The sequence below is a fragment of the Neophocaena asiaeorientalis genome, unplaced genomic scaffold, assembly GCF_003031525.2.
Source record: "Neophocaena asiaeorientalis asiaeorientalis breed wild unplaced genomic scaffold, Neophocaena_asiaeorientalis_V1.1 scaffold294, whole genome shotgun sequence".
Lineage (NCBI taxonomy): Eukaryota > Metazoa > Chordata > Mammalia > Artiodactyla > Phocoenidae > Neophocaena > Neophocaena asiaeorientalis.
Window position 1 is genome coordinate 2560423 of NW_020173945.1, and position 16349 is coordinate 2576771.

Genomic DNA, 16349 nt, shown 5'->3' on the forward strand with positions numbered 1-16349 from the left:
TTATATGGAACACATTTTTAGGTCCAATTCCCCCACGGATGGAACTCCAGCTACCCACTTCTAGATAAGAATGTAGATTTCAATAATAAAAATAAAGAAATATTTGCTAAATTCACCTCCGTAAAGGACATTATCAAAAGACATGTGTGATGCCTCTAATGTGTGCCTGGCACTGGGTGTGCTTCAGAACACCATTTTCATTAGATTTTCAAGGTTTTTGCACCTAAAGTCCTTTACAAATAAAAGTATTTAAATAAAATCTACTAAAATCTATTACAAGGCTCTTTCCCTCACTTTGGTTGTATATGCTGTGGTACGCATTCATTGCTCCCATACCAAAATTGTTACTTCTGTTTTGGAGGAATTAACAAAGACAACCCAGGCTTAATAAATCAACACCGAAGTTCAGAAGTTCAGAGCAATTTGTCTTGGGAACAAAGTCTTCGCTAGAGCTAAGAGGCATTCAAAGGAATTCTTGGTGTTAATGGGATTATTAAAGATATACCTGAGACCAGATAAATATTTGATGATTTTGCAAAGCACTAGGGTTTCTTTGCCCGTTTTTTTTTTTTTTCTTCTGCTGACACATCTCCCCCCGGGGTCTGGACCTTGCAGCTTCATTAAACTTTGCAAATGAAGGCAGGCTGGGGTTTCCCAAGAGTGTGCTTGTGTGGCAGAGCTTGGCCGGAAATGACAGATCGGGGTTTACAAGAGGGGTGTGTGTGCGCGGGTGCAAGTGTGTGCGTGCATGCAAGCATGTGTGTGTGTGTGTGTGTGTGTGTGCGCGCGCGCGCGCGCGCGCGCGCGTGCGCGCAGAGAGGGGGTGGCTGGAGGAGGGAGGGAGGAGATGCGGGTTACAAAGCTGCCATCTAGAGGCCGCCTCCCTGCAGTGTATATAACGCAAGTCTGCAGCCCGAGAGCTCACACTTCCTGCAAAGTGCTCAACCCTAAGGCAGTGAGCGCAGGAGCTGGGAAGGCGAGCCCTGAGCCCTAAGCCGGAGCGGAGTCCAGCCGGGAGGTAAGGAAGCTGTGCTGGGTCAGCAGCCTTGCTTAGAAAGGAAGGGAGGATGGCGGGCAGGGGCTCTGCTCTTAAGCTAATGGTCTTTTTCAGAGCTCTTCTTTCTTATAAGCTGTGATGGGTGTTGGAGCGTCTGCAGGTCTGGTTTCTGAAAGCACAGGCTGCATGTTGCAGGGCCGCATTGCAGAGCGTGGCTGTTAACTGGGGGCTTCACCTTGGCTGCAGAAAGTAAAAAAGGGTGGTTTTCTGAAGTGGAAGGCACTGTGTGTGTGTGTGTGTGTGTGTGTGTGTGTGTTCGTTGGATTGAGGAATCTGGGGTTTATTTGCAAGCAGAGAACTTCACAAGAAGGCACACTGTCCATGCAGCTTGCTCAAAGTTGGCATTGGGATCAGCTTGGCACCGCTGCCTACCTGTTTTGCTTCTGGTATATCCACTGGGAAATAGAATTGGCAGTGAATGTGTAATTCCAGAAAGATGTACCATTTATGAAGAGGCATCCTTGAGCGAAGAAGAAAACTGGGCTGAGAATCTCTTTGGGTCCAGAGTGGTTTGAATTCACTGCTTTGGAGGATTACCAGAGCCTGTAAGTCCGGAAGCTATAAGGGTGAATGTTAAATACAGCTCGGTGGTCTTGTCTCTTGACTGCATCCCTCCTGATCTAATTTGAGTATCTATTGTTCGCTCAGAAGGTGTTAAATCCAACTTCAGCTGGAAAAAAAAAGACACACACACAAGTGTAGGATTTTGCAATTTAATTATACTCCTAAAGTAAAACATGAATTTTGTTAGCCCGCATAAAGATTTGAGGGGTGACAGAAAGTAAAAACTTTGCAGTGAGGTCAGGGTTGGGTGGTTAGCCAAGACTTGTAAGTTCCAGGGAGAATGAGAAGTTGTAAAAGTCAGACTGGCTGTCTCCTTTTTTCTTTCTTTTTCTTTCTTTCTCTCTCTCTCTCTCTTTTCTTTCTTTTTCTTTCTTTCTTTCTTTCTTTCTTTCTTTCTTTCTTTCTTTCTTTCTTTTCTTTCTTTGTTTTCTTCCTTCCTTCCTTTCTTCCTTTCTCTCTCTCTCTCTTCCTTCCTTCTGTCTGTCCTTCCTTCTTTCTTCTTTCCTTCCTTCTTTTCTCTCAATTCATTTGCTCACACCAGGATAATTAACGTTTTCCAGATATAGAAGAGGCCTCCCTGAAATGGCTTACAGCCCTTTGAAGGTATTTGATGCCCTGACATCCCCTGAAACTTCATTCTGCAAAATCTCAATGTGGTAACTTTCTCTTTTCTTTTTAAATGTGCCGATGCTGCCTTTGTGTCCCTTTATTTATTCCAGGAAAATGCAGAGATCAAATAGGCTTGCCTAGAAAGGAAAGTGGAGGCTGCTGGTGTCTGTGCTTAACTTCCCATAGATTTTAAATGGATAAACTTCTTGCCCTTCTTTCATCAGCCCTCGAGTTTCCCCAGATGCAGAGCCTTTTTCTGAAGCGGAGTTGCACATGGGAGCTCTAGCTTGGAAACAATTTGCTCTTTTTTCCCCAGTCTCTGCAATAAACACTCCAGTGTGCACACAACTGCGGAGCCTGATGCCACAGCCTCCTGGAAACCGGGGTGGGGGAGGAGGGCTGCACGGGATTCGAGTGGAAAAGCAAAAGAAAATGGAGAAATGCCTGTATTTTGCCGCCCATCTGAGTTTTTTAAAGGGGTGTACATTGCAATCGTAGTTTTAAAAAAAGTTCCGGAGAGTACAGTCCAGGCATCATGACGATGCTTAACTGAGTCAGGACTTCGGAAGTGAGGTTATCCCATATTAACGGCAAGTCTTGAGAGACTGGAGAAGGTATTATGTTTTCTAATCAGGTCCAGAACAGGCAAAGTATAGGCTTTCTGGATGGAAAAAAAACACAAAAACCCAAACAAAAAAACCTACTTAATCAGGAACAGTGGCTTTTTGTGTGATCACTCCAGGCAGAGAGGCTCCCGTTTTCCAGGAGACACAAGGGAAGTTGGTCACTCAAACCTGAGACTGAAAGAGAGTCATTCTGTGAGCCCCAAGAGTAACTCAGGACTTGAGATGGTCCTCAGTGATTTTGCAGAACACGAATGGAATTGGGGGCTAGAAAGTACTTGTACTTTTCGTACAGGCAACCAAGGAGCTTGGTTTTACTCAGGAGCAAAAACGTTATTAGAAGGGCTTGCAATCGAATTGCATGTGTGTAGGTGGACATTTGTGTGTCATGTCAAGTGTTTTTAAAGTCCAGGAAATTGTAGCTCTGGGACACATATGTCTTATTAAAGTAAAGGCATGCAAGCAGAAAAAAAGAAAGAAAGGAAAAAAGGGGGGAGTCCTCTGATTTTGAATCCTTAATGGTTTTCTGTAGGGAATCTTTGATACTTTGGTTACATAAGAATCTACTAGCTTAGAATTGGAAAAAAACAAACGTTGCTCGGTTCTTCAAGTGATGAGAGAATTACATATTTTTATAGTGAAAATTTTGCTGAGCCCCAAGTAGGTTTGGAAGCTGACCCCTTGTTTTTTGTTCCAAGCATTTAAAGGTGGAGGGGCTGAGACCACCTCAGGTGGCCTCGGACCGCTCTAGGTCAAGGGACAGATAAAGGTGCAGGGGGCCGCATGGGGACCGCATGGTGAGGGCCCTGCCAGCCAGGTGGCTAGCATCTTCCAGTTCTCTTATTGTAACAGAAATCTTTGTCAGGTCTTCCCTTAATTTTGTCTAAGATTGCGTCCTGCTCTCCTGGGAACCCTGTTGTGTGTAGCCGGAGGTGAGTGGCTGTCCTGGGCTGGCTGACCTCCCACTACCTCATCCTGATACTAAGCTGGGTGGGAATTAGGGCTCTGGTTACACCCATCAACCCAGACGGCAGCCTTTGTGCCGTGGGAATCTCTGGATCTGCCCTTCTGGGTCCGGCACTGCTTCCCTGTTGGGCTGCTAAGCACAATAGAGCAGATCAGGTTTCTGGATGTGGGGTTCGTTTTATCTCCCCCAGTACTTACAGTGGACAAGGCTGCCCTGTGTGTCAGTGTGTAGTGTGTCTGAGGACTCTGGAAATAGGTGGCCCATATCTGAATTAGGGTTTGGGTTTTTTTTTCTCTCTCTCTCTCTATTATTTTTTCAGGTTCTCAAGCGATTCAGAGCAATTCTTTACTTGTGTAAAATAAGTAGTCAGGACAACATTGTTCTGTCTGCGCGACACGGGGTGGGGGACACGCCGCCCCCATTCTGCTCTCAGCCCCAGCAGGTGGCCTCCCAGGCTTGGGCTGAAGCTCTCCTGGACTTTCCCGTAGATTTAATGCAGGATTGGTAAGAAGTGAAACAAACACCAATGACGTGCGGTTTCCTAATGACCTTTACAGATGATGTGGGCCCTCTTTACGCAGACTGCACCGGGCTGAGTAGTAGAAGGGGCAGGGCTTTCACAGGAGGCCAGAGGCTGAGTGCCACTGGAGAGTCCCTGGGGAGTGGGGAGAGTGACGAGAGCTGGTACGAGCCACACCCCTGAGATTGTTGGTCCTGCTGCCTGTCTGACCTCAGTTGCCAGGTGCCCAGCAGCGAGATTAGCGGAGCTGGGTCACCCTGTTGGGACGACACTGAGCTGCTCCGTGAAATTCCACCCTGGGAGGACACAAGTCCCAATTGCAGAAGACCAGTCAGCAAGGCCACCTGCAGGCAGAGTCCTGGAGGGCCCCTTGGCGTCCGAGCCGGTGCCCCGGGCGGCCTGGCCTGTGTTCGCCTCTCTGCACGGCATCCTGGTGTTTGCCTCCAGTCTGACCTGCACCCAGCCTCCAGTGCAAGCCTTCTCCGTGGTTTGTGTCACCTCTTTCCTCCTTTTCTGCCCCAAAGCCGGTCCCTTGCTCAAGGCCTTGGTGGCTCCTGCATGGACAGGCTCCGCCTGACTGTTTCAGCCAGATTCGGTGACCCTCCTCATGGCATATCACTGAGCATCCCACCACCCCCTCTCTCCTTGGGGGTCCCCATCAGCCACTGGGGTGGAAATCCCTCACCACTGTGCTCAAGGGCTGTCCAGCACTGCCCTCCTGCCTTCCTGAACCTCTCGGTTACTTGGTGAGTTCCTGGGGGCAGGCGGGTGTGATGATTTCAGTTTGTTACTTGGTGAGTTCCTGGGGGCAGGCGGGTGTGATGATTTCAGTTTGTTACGCCCCAGAGCAGTGCCCCTCACAGAAGGGGCTCCACAAACATCTGGGGACATAGAAACCAGTGATGTTTATCTTAGCTCTGTGAGGATTTCAGAAAAGTCTCTTCTGAGCCTCCATTTCCATTGATAACCTCAGATTTCTGGTCTTGGGGGAGCTCGATTCACTGTCGATTCATTGACTATGAATTCGTTGAACACCTGCTTTGTCCAGGTGCCATTGCTGGTACACCGAGAGTAAGACGTCGTGTGGTGGGAGCTTGAGGATGAGGTGAGACACACCAATAGCCCAGTGACACAGACTGGAGATGCGCGGCCGGGCTGGGAGAAGGCGGGAGAAACAGAGGGGATATTTGGGATGGAATTTATTTGGGGCGGGAGGGGCTCAGGGGTTGGTCGGGAAGGGTCTTCCGGGATTGTGATCGGAAATTGCAAACATACTGAAGGCAGTTTTGGGGAACACCGGCCAGACACCTGAACACGTGGCAGACTGTGTCCTGGAGGGAGTGACTCCTGGCCAGTGAAAGGACATATTCCTTGCAGGCCAAACTGCCACCCCATGGGGACCCTGAACTTGGAGATTCTCATTCTGACTTTGCCCCCAGCTGGCCTGGTGGGCGCAGGGCAACCATTTGGAGGCAGCTGAATGTGTCAGGCCGCTTGAAGTGGTTGCCAAGGATACTCGATTGATGAATAATAAGCCTGAGAAATGAGTGGTGCATCTCCCTTCCACCATTTGGAGATGCGAGTGGCAGATGAGTTCCTTTACAGACCCCAGGCCGGTGGGGGAGGCGGAATGGACAGACGCTGGCCCTCCATCCTCAGGCTGTAGGAAAATCCACTTCCTGTCCTGGCAGAAGTGCGATGCTCTCCAGAAGCAGGTGTTGGGCATGGAATCTATGGGAAGTGATCCCTGGAGGGGGGTTCGGTGAGATAAAGCAGTACGTGTTGGGGAAAAGGGAATGAAAAGTGATGATTACTCCTTTGTTCTCAGTGGGATCTCCCTGGTCTAGAAAAAAATGGACCGTGAACCTTTATTGTTCTGGGAAACATTCCTCCCTCTATTCACATTTACAGAATTCTTCCTGGCAAGTTTCAAATCATACGGAAGTGTATAGAGTAGAAACTACAGTTCCCCCTTTGTCCCCTCATCCCACACTCCCAGCCCAAAGTCATACTTACTACAGATCTTTTTCCCATTCCTTTACACCCATATATTTATCTATAAAAATACACATAATTTTGGGGTTTTTTTTTTAACATACATGAGATTACGGTATAAGTGTAACTTTCCACGTTCGTGAAAGTAGGTTTCCTATTTCTTCGTACAGCTGCATTATATTCCAGACAGTGGTTTGCTGTCCTCCATGGGTAGACATTTATGTTGTCTCTAGTTTTTTGCTGGTTTATAAATAGTGCTTCAGTAAACATTTTTGCATGTACATTTGGGGACCTGGGAATATATATTTTGAGAGGAGAACGTGTGAACTTGTAAAATTAAACAATGGTAAGAATCTTTTATTCCAAGCCCCGTTTTTTTCCTTCCATCAGGAGTCTTTATGCAGATGTTATGACCTGTGTCAGAAGTGGTCTCTCATTCTCCTGTCCACCCCGGTGGGGGGCCTGGCCCACAGGGAGGCAGGCAGTGGGCAGGTGGGCCTAACACCCAGAAGTCCCTCCTCAGCTCTGGCCCAAGCTGACAGGAACAGAACTGCTGGTTTATTCCAGCAGAGGGGGTCAGGTCCCAGTGGATGAGGGCATCTGCTCCAGGCCCTTGGGTCCGCAGCCCAGCCCCACGGCTGGGAGGTGTCACCGTGTATACGAGGAGTGTCGGGCCCGCAGGGGCCTCCATAGTGGATGGGGTGATCCCCACTCCCGCTTTTCCTGGAGATGAGACTGGTGCAGGATCTCAGGGGGTTTGAGTGGCCCCGGGGGCTCGGTGGAAAGCCTCCCTCACCCCCTCCTCCCTCAGGCTTGGCCAGGTCTTGGGGAACCAGGGGCCCGGGTCGCTATTTCGTAGTTGCTGTGTCATGTGTTTGTTTGGGTCAGGAGCTCTGAGAGCATCACTTGTTAAAACCCAAGCCAGTGACTTAGGAAGATTCTCGTCTTCAGCGGGGCAGTGAGGGATGCACACCATTAGCCCCAGACCTCTGGGACACGCGCTCAGACAGCCACGGACCACATGTGATGTAACATGGCAGATTGTCTTTATATCATAATATTCTCTTTTCTGGAAAGAGCCCTTGTTTGTTTCCAGAACAGAATGCATGTAAAATAACAAATGACCGAAGTTACACTAATCGTCTGGCGTTCTTTCTTTTTTTTCCCCCTTTAGCTTCCCATTTAAATCGGGGAAGGACTGGATTACTGCACTGCTTGTTTAACCTCCTCTCTTGGTGCTTCTCTTCCTTCTCTGGACCACTGGAGCCTCGGCCGTGGGGTCGGGGTGGGTGGGTTCCCCAGCAGGAGGCTGGTGGTCAAGGCATGGGCCTCTGGCCTCATCTCCTGGGCTGATGGGTGATCAGTGATGGATGATCGGTGATTGATGATTGATCAGTGGGGCCAATTGGCTTTCTTTTTTTTTTTTGCGGTACGCGGGCCTCTCACTGCTGTGGCCTCTTCCATTGCGGAGCACAGGCTCCGGACGTGCAGGCTCAGCGGCCATGGCTCACGGGCCCAGCTGCACCGCGGCATGTGGGATCTTCCCGGACCAGGGCACGAACCCGCGTCCCCTGCATCGGCAGGTGGACTCTCAACCACTGCACCACCAGGGAAGCCTGGCCAATTGGCTTTCAAGCTCCAGCGAGGAGCCCCCCAGCCTCTGCTCTCCCCTCAGCCCTTTCTGGAAGATTCCCTCATGCTGTCCAGGAGCGAGGGGAAAGGACGGCTGCAGGGAGTGACGTGCCCGGTTCACGAGTGACATTTTGGGCTCAGAGGACCAGTGATCACTAAATCAGGTTTTCATCACCCAGAGGTCAGAAACCAAAGGACCGATTCAGGGTCCCTGAGCCCTTTCCCACCGCGGCTCCGGCTCAGGGAACACCAAGGGCTGGCCCAGCCCCAGTGGTGTGAGTGCGAACGGTCTGTTGTATGGGAGAAGTGGGGTCCTAGAGGGACACAGACGCCTGGCGTTTCCCCGAGGTCCCCTGCGTGCGTGCGTCCCTCTGTCCACACTGAGCAGTGCCCCGCCACCTGGACCCTGCAGGGCACAAGAGTGGCCCAGCGAGCGGAATGACTCCTTGGGTTGAAGACAGAGGTGAGGACATGGCATCCAAGTCAGGCCAACAAAGCTGGGGGTCCTTCCTTTTCCTCCAGCCCCTGTGAATGACCCAAACTCCAGGGTTTCTGGCTGTGTCCGCCAAGGCCTGCTAGGGCTGTGCCAGTGCGGGCAGACGAAGGAGCCCCAGCTAGGGGCCGGCCCACCTTTGTGGGGCTGTGGCGGGGCTGTGGCTCGTCCTCTAGCTGAGCTTCTCTGCTCTGCAGGGACTCGGGTCAGATGAGGTCACGGGGTGCAAGCGCTTTATAAAACTAAGCCATGCTGCAAATGTGTTTCATTTTAAGGAAACGGGGGAGAAGTGTCACCACGCTAGAGCCAGGCAGGAGAGGAAAGCGCAAATCCTCTGTTGCCCTCATCTGGGGTCAGGGGTACAGAGGGCACAGTCAGCTCCAGGCAGGTGAGAAACCTGGGCAGCGGGAGGGGTCAGTAGTACCTTGAAGACTTGGTCTGGGGGTGGCTGCCCACCCTGAGGCCCATCCAGTGGGTCGGGGGCCTGGCTTCTCAGAGGCGTCCCCTGTGTGTCCATGTCTTCTTGGGGTCCTGGAGCTGCATCTTAGGACAGGGCATTCCAAAGTCTCTTAACGCGAGCAGTTTATTTGTCCTAACTTGACCCGGCTGACTCTGTGTGGGCGCGCTACGGGTCAGGTCTTGCGACAAGCTGGTGGTCCCAGGGCCTGAGGGTCCTCCTGGTGGGGTGACTGTGGACCACCAGGCTTCCCGGTTGCAGGGCCCGCGGTTCCAGCCGCCTCCTGGGAGGTCCAGCCATCTCCGTCAGCGGCAGGGGACACTGAGGTGTGGTCAGGTCACCTGGAGGGGAACCAGCAGCCGCTTACAACCCATGGAGGAGAAGGGACAGGAGCCTGAGGGCTGTCTCCCTAAATGGGATTCAAGAGCAGGTCCTCTGCCGTGAGTTTGGAGGCAGCCCTGGGAGGCAGCAGACGGTCTCACTTCTTGGGATTCTGTTCATGAAGCCTGGAGATGAGAGCATCAAACCGCGCTCTCTGCGTGGCTCCTGCGTCTCCCTCCTGGGCAGGGCGTTTCCCAGCAGCTGGGAAGAGTCAGTTTTGAACGTGGAGCAAAAGCTAAGTGAGCCTGTGCTTTCTAATAGGTAAAGAGAGGGGGAGGGGTGGGCATGAAGTTTTGAGTGTCTGCTTGTGTTAGGTGCTGTCTCAGGCCCGTGAATTCTTAGGTAGCTCCGTGAGATGTGTGCTGGTGTCCTGAGAAAGCAGCGGCACACGACAGGTTAGCTAGTCTCAAATTAAACACTAATGAGTGAGGAACCTGAAGCTCAATCCAGGAAGGTCTGATCGCCAGATGGGTGCTTTCCCAGCTGGGCCTCTGCAGACCCTTAGCCCAGTCACCTGGGCACTGACCCAGGGACCATAGTCCTCATGCTCTGGGAGCTCTTACATGTGGCCTGGAGTCCACTTTATTTTTTTAAAAAATTAATTAATTAATTTATTTTTGGCTGTGTTGGGTCTTCGTTGCTGTGCGCGGGCTTTCTCTAGTTGCGGCGAGCAGGGTCTACTCTTCGTTGCTGTGTTCAGGCTTCTCACTGCGGTGGCTTCTCTTGTTGCGGAGCATAAGCTCTAGGCTCGCGGACTTCAGTAGTTGCAGCACGTGGTCTCAGTAGTTGTGGCTCGTGGGCTCTAGAGCGCAGGCTCAGTAGTTGTAGCGCATGGGCTTAGTTGCTCTGCGGCATGTGGAATCTTCCCGGACCAGGGTCTCGAACCCATGTCCCCTGCATTGGCAGGTGGATTCTTAACCCACTGTGCCACCAGGGAAGTCCTGGAGTCCACTTTAAATGAACTTGGCAAATAAGCTTGACTCGTGGTCAGTCATTACCTGCAACAGGTGAAAAGGAAGCACAAACTCCTTACTCTAGGTGATAACTCCGATCAGGGCACCCTCAGGTTGAATAGTTTCATTTTACATCTTCCTTCCCGTAGTCATGCAGTGAGGCTGCCATCCCACGGCAGGTGGTGGAGGGATTTCAGGGCCCTTGGGTGGACCAGTCAGCAGAAGACAGCCCTGGGCAGCTCTCGAAGCTGGTGTTTGTGGGGGAATTATTTCCAGGTGTGGTGGAGCCTCGGGCCTGGGTTCTCCATGGGTGTTAAAATGGTGACAGTTGAGAGTGTTGACCTCATGCCGGGTCAGCAGGGAAGACGAGAAAAGTCAGCCCCTCCAGAGATGGTGGTTTTTGTGCTTTGGGTCTTGACACCAGTTACTCTTGAAGCAGTTGGACGCATAGAAGATGGAAAACTAGGCAATGGCCCACGCTTTGAGACAGCTGGTTGGTTGCGCTGAGTTGTGAACCACATGGCGAAGTCAGAGGCTGCGGGTTTGGGGTGCAGGGAAGCTGCGGGGCGTGCCACACGCTGCCCGCATCTCCAGGGGCCTCCTGACTGCAAACCGCAGTGGACCTGAGACAGGCGAGCAGGACGCTTGTGACACACCAGTGCCAGGAACGCTCTTGGGATCATAGGTGAGACGGCTGTGCCATCCCCAGCAGAGAATGAGCGGGCCCTCAGCACTACTGGGCCTGAGGCTCAGGGCCTGATGTCCCTCTGGCCTCTGGACTGTGTTGGTTTCACACCCTGGGCACAGCCAGGCTGACGGTGTCTTGAGAACAAAGCCCTGCAAAGACAGAGCAAGGAAACATTGTTTCTCTCTTTGAGAGAGATGGATTTAGATTCACAGGGATTTAGAATCTGGGTGTGTTTTCTTTTGCAGATTCTGTTATGTTTGGTTTCTTTTCTCCTTTCTTCGCAAAGATACTAGGAAACCGCTGAGCACACAGGGGCACTGGGAAAGCGTTTTACAGATCTGGAGTGTTTGCTAATGGAGCCATTCTGGTCTTCCATCCTTTCGTTTGCTTTTGCACGTAGGCTGTTTGATCGCTGCCCGTGACACCATGGACCTGCACGTCTTTGACTACTCGGAACCGGGGAACTTCTCCGACATCAGCTGGCCGTGCAACAGCAGTGACTGCATCGTCGTGGACACTGTGCAGTGTGCCAGCATGCCCAACAAGAACGTCCTGCTGTACACGCTCTCCTTCATCTACATCTTCATCTTCGTGATCGGCATGATCGCCAACTCCGTGGTGGTCTGGGTGAACATCCAGGCCAAGACCACGGGCTACGACACGCACTGCTACATCTTGAACCTGGCCATCGCCGACCTGTGGGTGGTGGTCACCATCCCGGTCTGGGTGGTCAGCCTCGTGCAGCATAACCAGTGGCCCATGGGCGAGCTCACGTGCAAGGTCACTCACCTCATCTTCTCCATCAACCTCTTTGGCAGCATCTTCTTCCTTACGTGCATGAGCGTGGACCGCTACCTCTCTGTCGCCTACTTCACCAACACCTCCAGCCGCAAGAAGAAGATGGCGCGCCGCGCCGTGTGTGTCCTGGCGTGGCTCCTGGCCTTCTGCGTGTCCCTGCCCGACACCTACTACCTGAAGACTGTCACGTCCGCTTCGAACAATGAGACCTACTGCCGGTCCTTTTACCCCGAGCACAGCGTCAAGGAGTGGCTGATCAGCATGGAGCTGATCTCCGTGGTCCTGGGCTTTGCCCTCCCTTTCTCCATCATTGCCGTCTTCTACTTCCTGCTCGCCCGAGCCATCTCCTCCTCCAGCGACCAGGAAAAGCACAGCAGCCGGAAGATCATCTTCTCCTACGTGGTGGTCTTCCTCGTGTGCTGGCTCCCCTACCACGTCGTGGTACTGCTGGACATCTTCTCCATCCTCCACTACATCCCCTTCACCTGTCAGCTGGAGAACTTCCTCTTCACGGCTCTGCACGTCACGCAGTGCCTGTCCCTGGTGCATTGCTGCGTCAACCCCGTGCTCTACAGCTTCATCAACCGCAACTACAGGTACGAGCTGATGAAAGCCTTCATCTTCAAGTACTCGGCCAAAACGGGTCTCACCAAGCTCATCGATGCCTCCCGAGTGTCGGAGACCGAGTACTCGGCTTTGGAGCAAAACACCAAGTGATGCGCTCTGCACGGCCTCCGGGACGTGTGTGCTTGCTCCCAGCAGGGCACCGGGCTGCATCATTTTCCACAGTAAAGCAAAGTGGCTTCAGGCTTGATGCCGCGGTTGCGTGAAAAGGGGAACGTGTGTCCCTGTGGCTCCTTTCTCTCTCTCTCTCGCGCCAATGCGGCTGTCTGTCGCATGGCCGTGTGTCCCGACGGAGTGGCACCCACCATGCGGGGCTGTGCCGAGCAGTCCCCGCTGCTTGTCACACCAGCTGCGGGACAGGCTTGCCTGCACTTCTGTACAATAGGACTTTTCTGTGCTCCCTGAAGGTTTTATATGGTGGTTTGTATTTAAATCTTAAGACTTTATTTTTCTCACTCTTGATGTACCTTCTAAATGTATTTGAAAGTTTAAATATATTTTAAATATTGTATGGGAGGTATAATGCTGACATATATGCAGTGTTGTAGTTGCGACATTAGTTTGACTTCCGTTTTGACTAAGGATGACATTAATTGTTAGCTGTTTTGAAAGTGTATATATATATATATATATATATATATACACACACATACATATAAATATATATATAAATACATGCTGGTCTTGGCTGAAATGTTTTATTTACGATAGCTTTCTATCTGTGTGGTATTTTGACCCGGTCTGGGATATGGAACGAGAACTGCTCTATAATGCAGTTTGTGACATTAATATTATTGTAAAGTTACATTGAAAATAAAGAAAGCAACACTATTCCAGTCTGTAACACGGAGCACAAAACAAACCTTGTATTTCAGAGAGTTCTTTCCATTTGTAAGTTATTTTTTTTAATAAAGATTTGTTTTTCCTAAAAAGGCATTCGGGTCTAAGTTTTAAAAGCATGTTTGGCATTAGGTGGCATGTTTGACAATAATACAAATATTTACAGCATAGATGATCAACCGAATAAATGTGTTTAAAGAAAAGAGTACTACCATAAAGGCAAAGCCCAAGAGATTAACTTGGATGAAATGATATAAAAGGAGAAAAATTTGAGTGTGAGTGTTTGTTTTTTTTTCTTTTTTAAATTCATGCCCTGGGGCTTCCCTGGTGGTGCAGTGGTTGAGAGTCCACCTGCCGATGCAGGGGACACGGGTTCGTGCCCCGGTCCGGGAAGATCCCACATGCCGCGGAGCGGCTGGGTCCGTGAGCCATGGCCGCTGAGCCTGCGCATCTGGAGCCTGTGCTCTGCAATGGGAGAGGCCACAGCAGTGAGAGGCCTGTGTACCGCAAAAAAAAAAAAAAAAAAAAAAAAAAAAATTCATGCCCTGTGTTTGAGGGAGGGGAGATGGTTGGTAGGTACCCCTGTCAGCACAAAGTTGGTGCAGAAATGTCCCCACCTGCTGTGTCTGCCCAAAGGGTTTGGGCCCCAGAACTGATCCGTGTTCCCCCAGGCCATACGACATGGGCCTTGAACCTTCCCTGCCGAGGTTCTGTGGTTTAAGTTCTCTCTCTTTCTCTGGTCAAGACAGACTCTTCATTTAACAGTTAACCCATCCATGACGCTCTTCGTCCAGCCTTGCAGTGAGTAATTCCTGGCCTGTGCATCGCCAAGTAAACCCACTTTACTAGTAATTTGAAAGTGCGCTCTCAGAATGGCCACTTCTGCTGTGCCCTCACCAACTCTACCTGGGCTACAGGAGCAGCGGGGGCTTCAGCTGCTGAGCCTGGGCAGGAGCTCAGAGAAGGCCCTGGTGCCCCAACGCTGCCATGACCAGCTCCACCTCTGATGGGACCGATGAGCATAGAGAGCTATTTGCCAACATAAAGGTCGACCCGGACCAGGATCCAAGCCTCACCTGTGAATTTGGGGGCTGCTATTCTATAGGAAAGCACCTCGTGCATTTCGGCTCCCCTGCCGGCCCACAGCGGTTAGCCTCCTGCAGCCCCCAGGCCTCAGATCCAACCTCCTGCAGGAAGGGTCCCCCTTCTCAGAGGGCTTTATGCCTGAGGGTTTTGAAACCTGGGTTATAAATTACTTTAAATATCTACTTGATGCACACATATGTTCTCAGGTCCATATATGCCTTGCCTTGTTCCAAATAGGATTCAGGTCAGATAATAATAATGTGGGTAGTGGGATAACGGCGTAACCATAGGTGAGACACCAAGATCAAGGAGAAATAAGAGCAGACTGGCAAAGTGAAATCAGAGAAAATTATGACCCAGATACAGGTTCCTGAGAATAGAAAAGGGTCGCAAGTTTGCTCTGTGCTTTCTGGTGGCCTAAATTCAGACAGAAACATACTTAGCATGTAGTCAGTGCGAAGCGGGGCGCTGATTGCACCCCAAGCTCAGCTCTACAATAGGCGTATCAGAAGCGATTCAACTGAATTTCTCTTTTGAGGCCCCATCTTGGGTCAGTTCAGAGATGCCCAACTCCCCCATCCCTGTCGGCATCTGCTGAGATGTCCTCTTGCCTGGCTGGTCCTCATGCAGGGCTCCTTCTGACAGCCCTGTTCAAGGGTCTCTTTCTGCCGTCCCATACCTCTCTGGACCACGGCGTACTCGGGTACTCGGGGGGCTGCCCCTGGCTCTTTTCTGCGTTTCTGCCTTCTCTGAAGCCCAGGAGAATCACCAGCTGCTTCCTCCTGCCCTGAGGTGCAGAGGGAGGGAGGCTGAACTGAATCTAGACGCATCACGTGGATTTTCCGTCTCTCCGCAGGGCTCAGCACACAGTGTCGCAGACCCCTACAGGTCTCCGGGTTGCAGGCTCCATCTGTGGCATGCTCCAGTGACTAAGGTCTCTCTGGTCCTTCCAGAAATCCCCTTCTTTGCCCTGCCTGGGGCTTGAAGACTTGCTCATACAGACTCAAAAGCCTTCCCTTTGATCTCTGGCTATAACGTCCTTCTCGGGAGCAGCGGTACTGGATGGTGTCACTGCAGATGTGATGACAGAGGCCCAGGTCAAGGGTACAGAATATCCATGGGGGTATCATCAGTTAACATCTTAAACAATTTCTGCCCACCTCGCGGATGTGGACCTGGGGTGGGCAGAGGTCATGTGCCAGGTTTGGGGTACGAGGTGGGCGTTGGTGGGGAAGAAGGGCTGGGCAGAAGACCCTGGCCCTCCTCAAACACAGAGGCCAGAGTCTGAATTCTGCCACGCGAGGCCCATTCTTCTGGCGTCCTTTGTGATGGAAAGATCTTTGAAAATGCCGGCCTCGTGAGATAGTAATAACACTGTTAGTCATTTAGCAAGTGATGGCATTTGGACCCCATGCGGATGGCGGGAGCTTCAGCGTAGGGTGGGGTCTGGGCTGGGGAGGAAAGCAGCCATCAGCTCCGCGACAGGCCCTGCCTGGAGCCCGAGATGGGGAAGCTTTTCCGCTCCCCTCCCTCCCGCCTGGCACTGTGCTCCAAATGGCAGCGACCAGCGGGACCACCGCAAGCCACCCTGACGGCAGTCTGTTGTCAGTCAGGAATAAATGCTTTCCGTTTGGTTCAACATATGAGCAATTTACTGGGTTCCCAGAAAGTGAAGAAGAAAAATAATGCCACTGAAAACCCCGGATGGAAAATCCTGCGGGCATAAAACTCTTCGCTGGCCGACGGACTTTAGTCCTCGCAGGAGCCTGGCAGCAAACTGGGATGAGACCCCCGTGCATGTTTGTGTTCAGATCTCTGACGGAGCAGCGAGGAATTTTAACTCACTCGCAGCTGGCCTTTTCTCAGGGTCTCCCCAGGAGACAACAGCTCAGGGATGTGACCCAACTTTTTAGGAATGTGGAAATTCTGCCTTTGCTGGGCTCCTCCTGTGAGGGCACTGACCCCCGACCAGGGGTCCAGGAGACATTCCATCTAAGGTAAGCCCAGTATCACAGAATTTGGGGACACACATGAATCTGCCCTGAATGGGGTGAGTGGGGTG

The 16349-nt window shown here is 51.5% G+C and overlaps 1 protein-coding gene across 2 annotated transcripts; it reads left to right on the forward strand.

Annotated features, from left to right (window-relative positions):
• Positions 1-895: 895 nt before the first annotated feature.
• Positions 896-12782, forward strand: ACKR3 (atypical chemokine receptor 3). 2 transcript variants are annotated; one of them, XM_024752823.1, is made up of 3 exons: positions 941-1018; positions 1490-1602; positions 11340-12782. In XM_024752823.1, exon 3 carries the CDS (start codon positions 11366-11368, stop codon positions 12452-12454), a length of 1089 nt encoding a protein of 362 aa, XP_024608591.1. In that variant the 5' UTR covers positions 941-1018; positions 1490-1602; positions 11340-11365; the 3' UTR covers positions 12455-12782. The 2 variants fall into 2 exon arrangements, with proteins under 2 accessions (XP_024608590.1, XP_024608591.1); XM_024752822.1 differs by lacking the exon at positions 1490-1602 and having other exon boundaries at positions 896-1018.
• The last annotated feature ends 3567 nt before the right edge of the window (positions 12783-16349 follow it).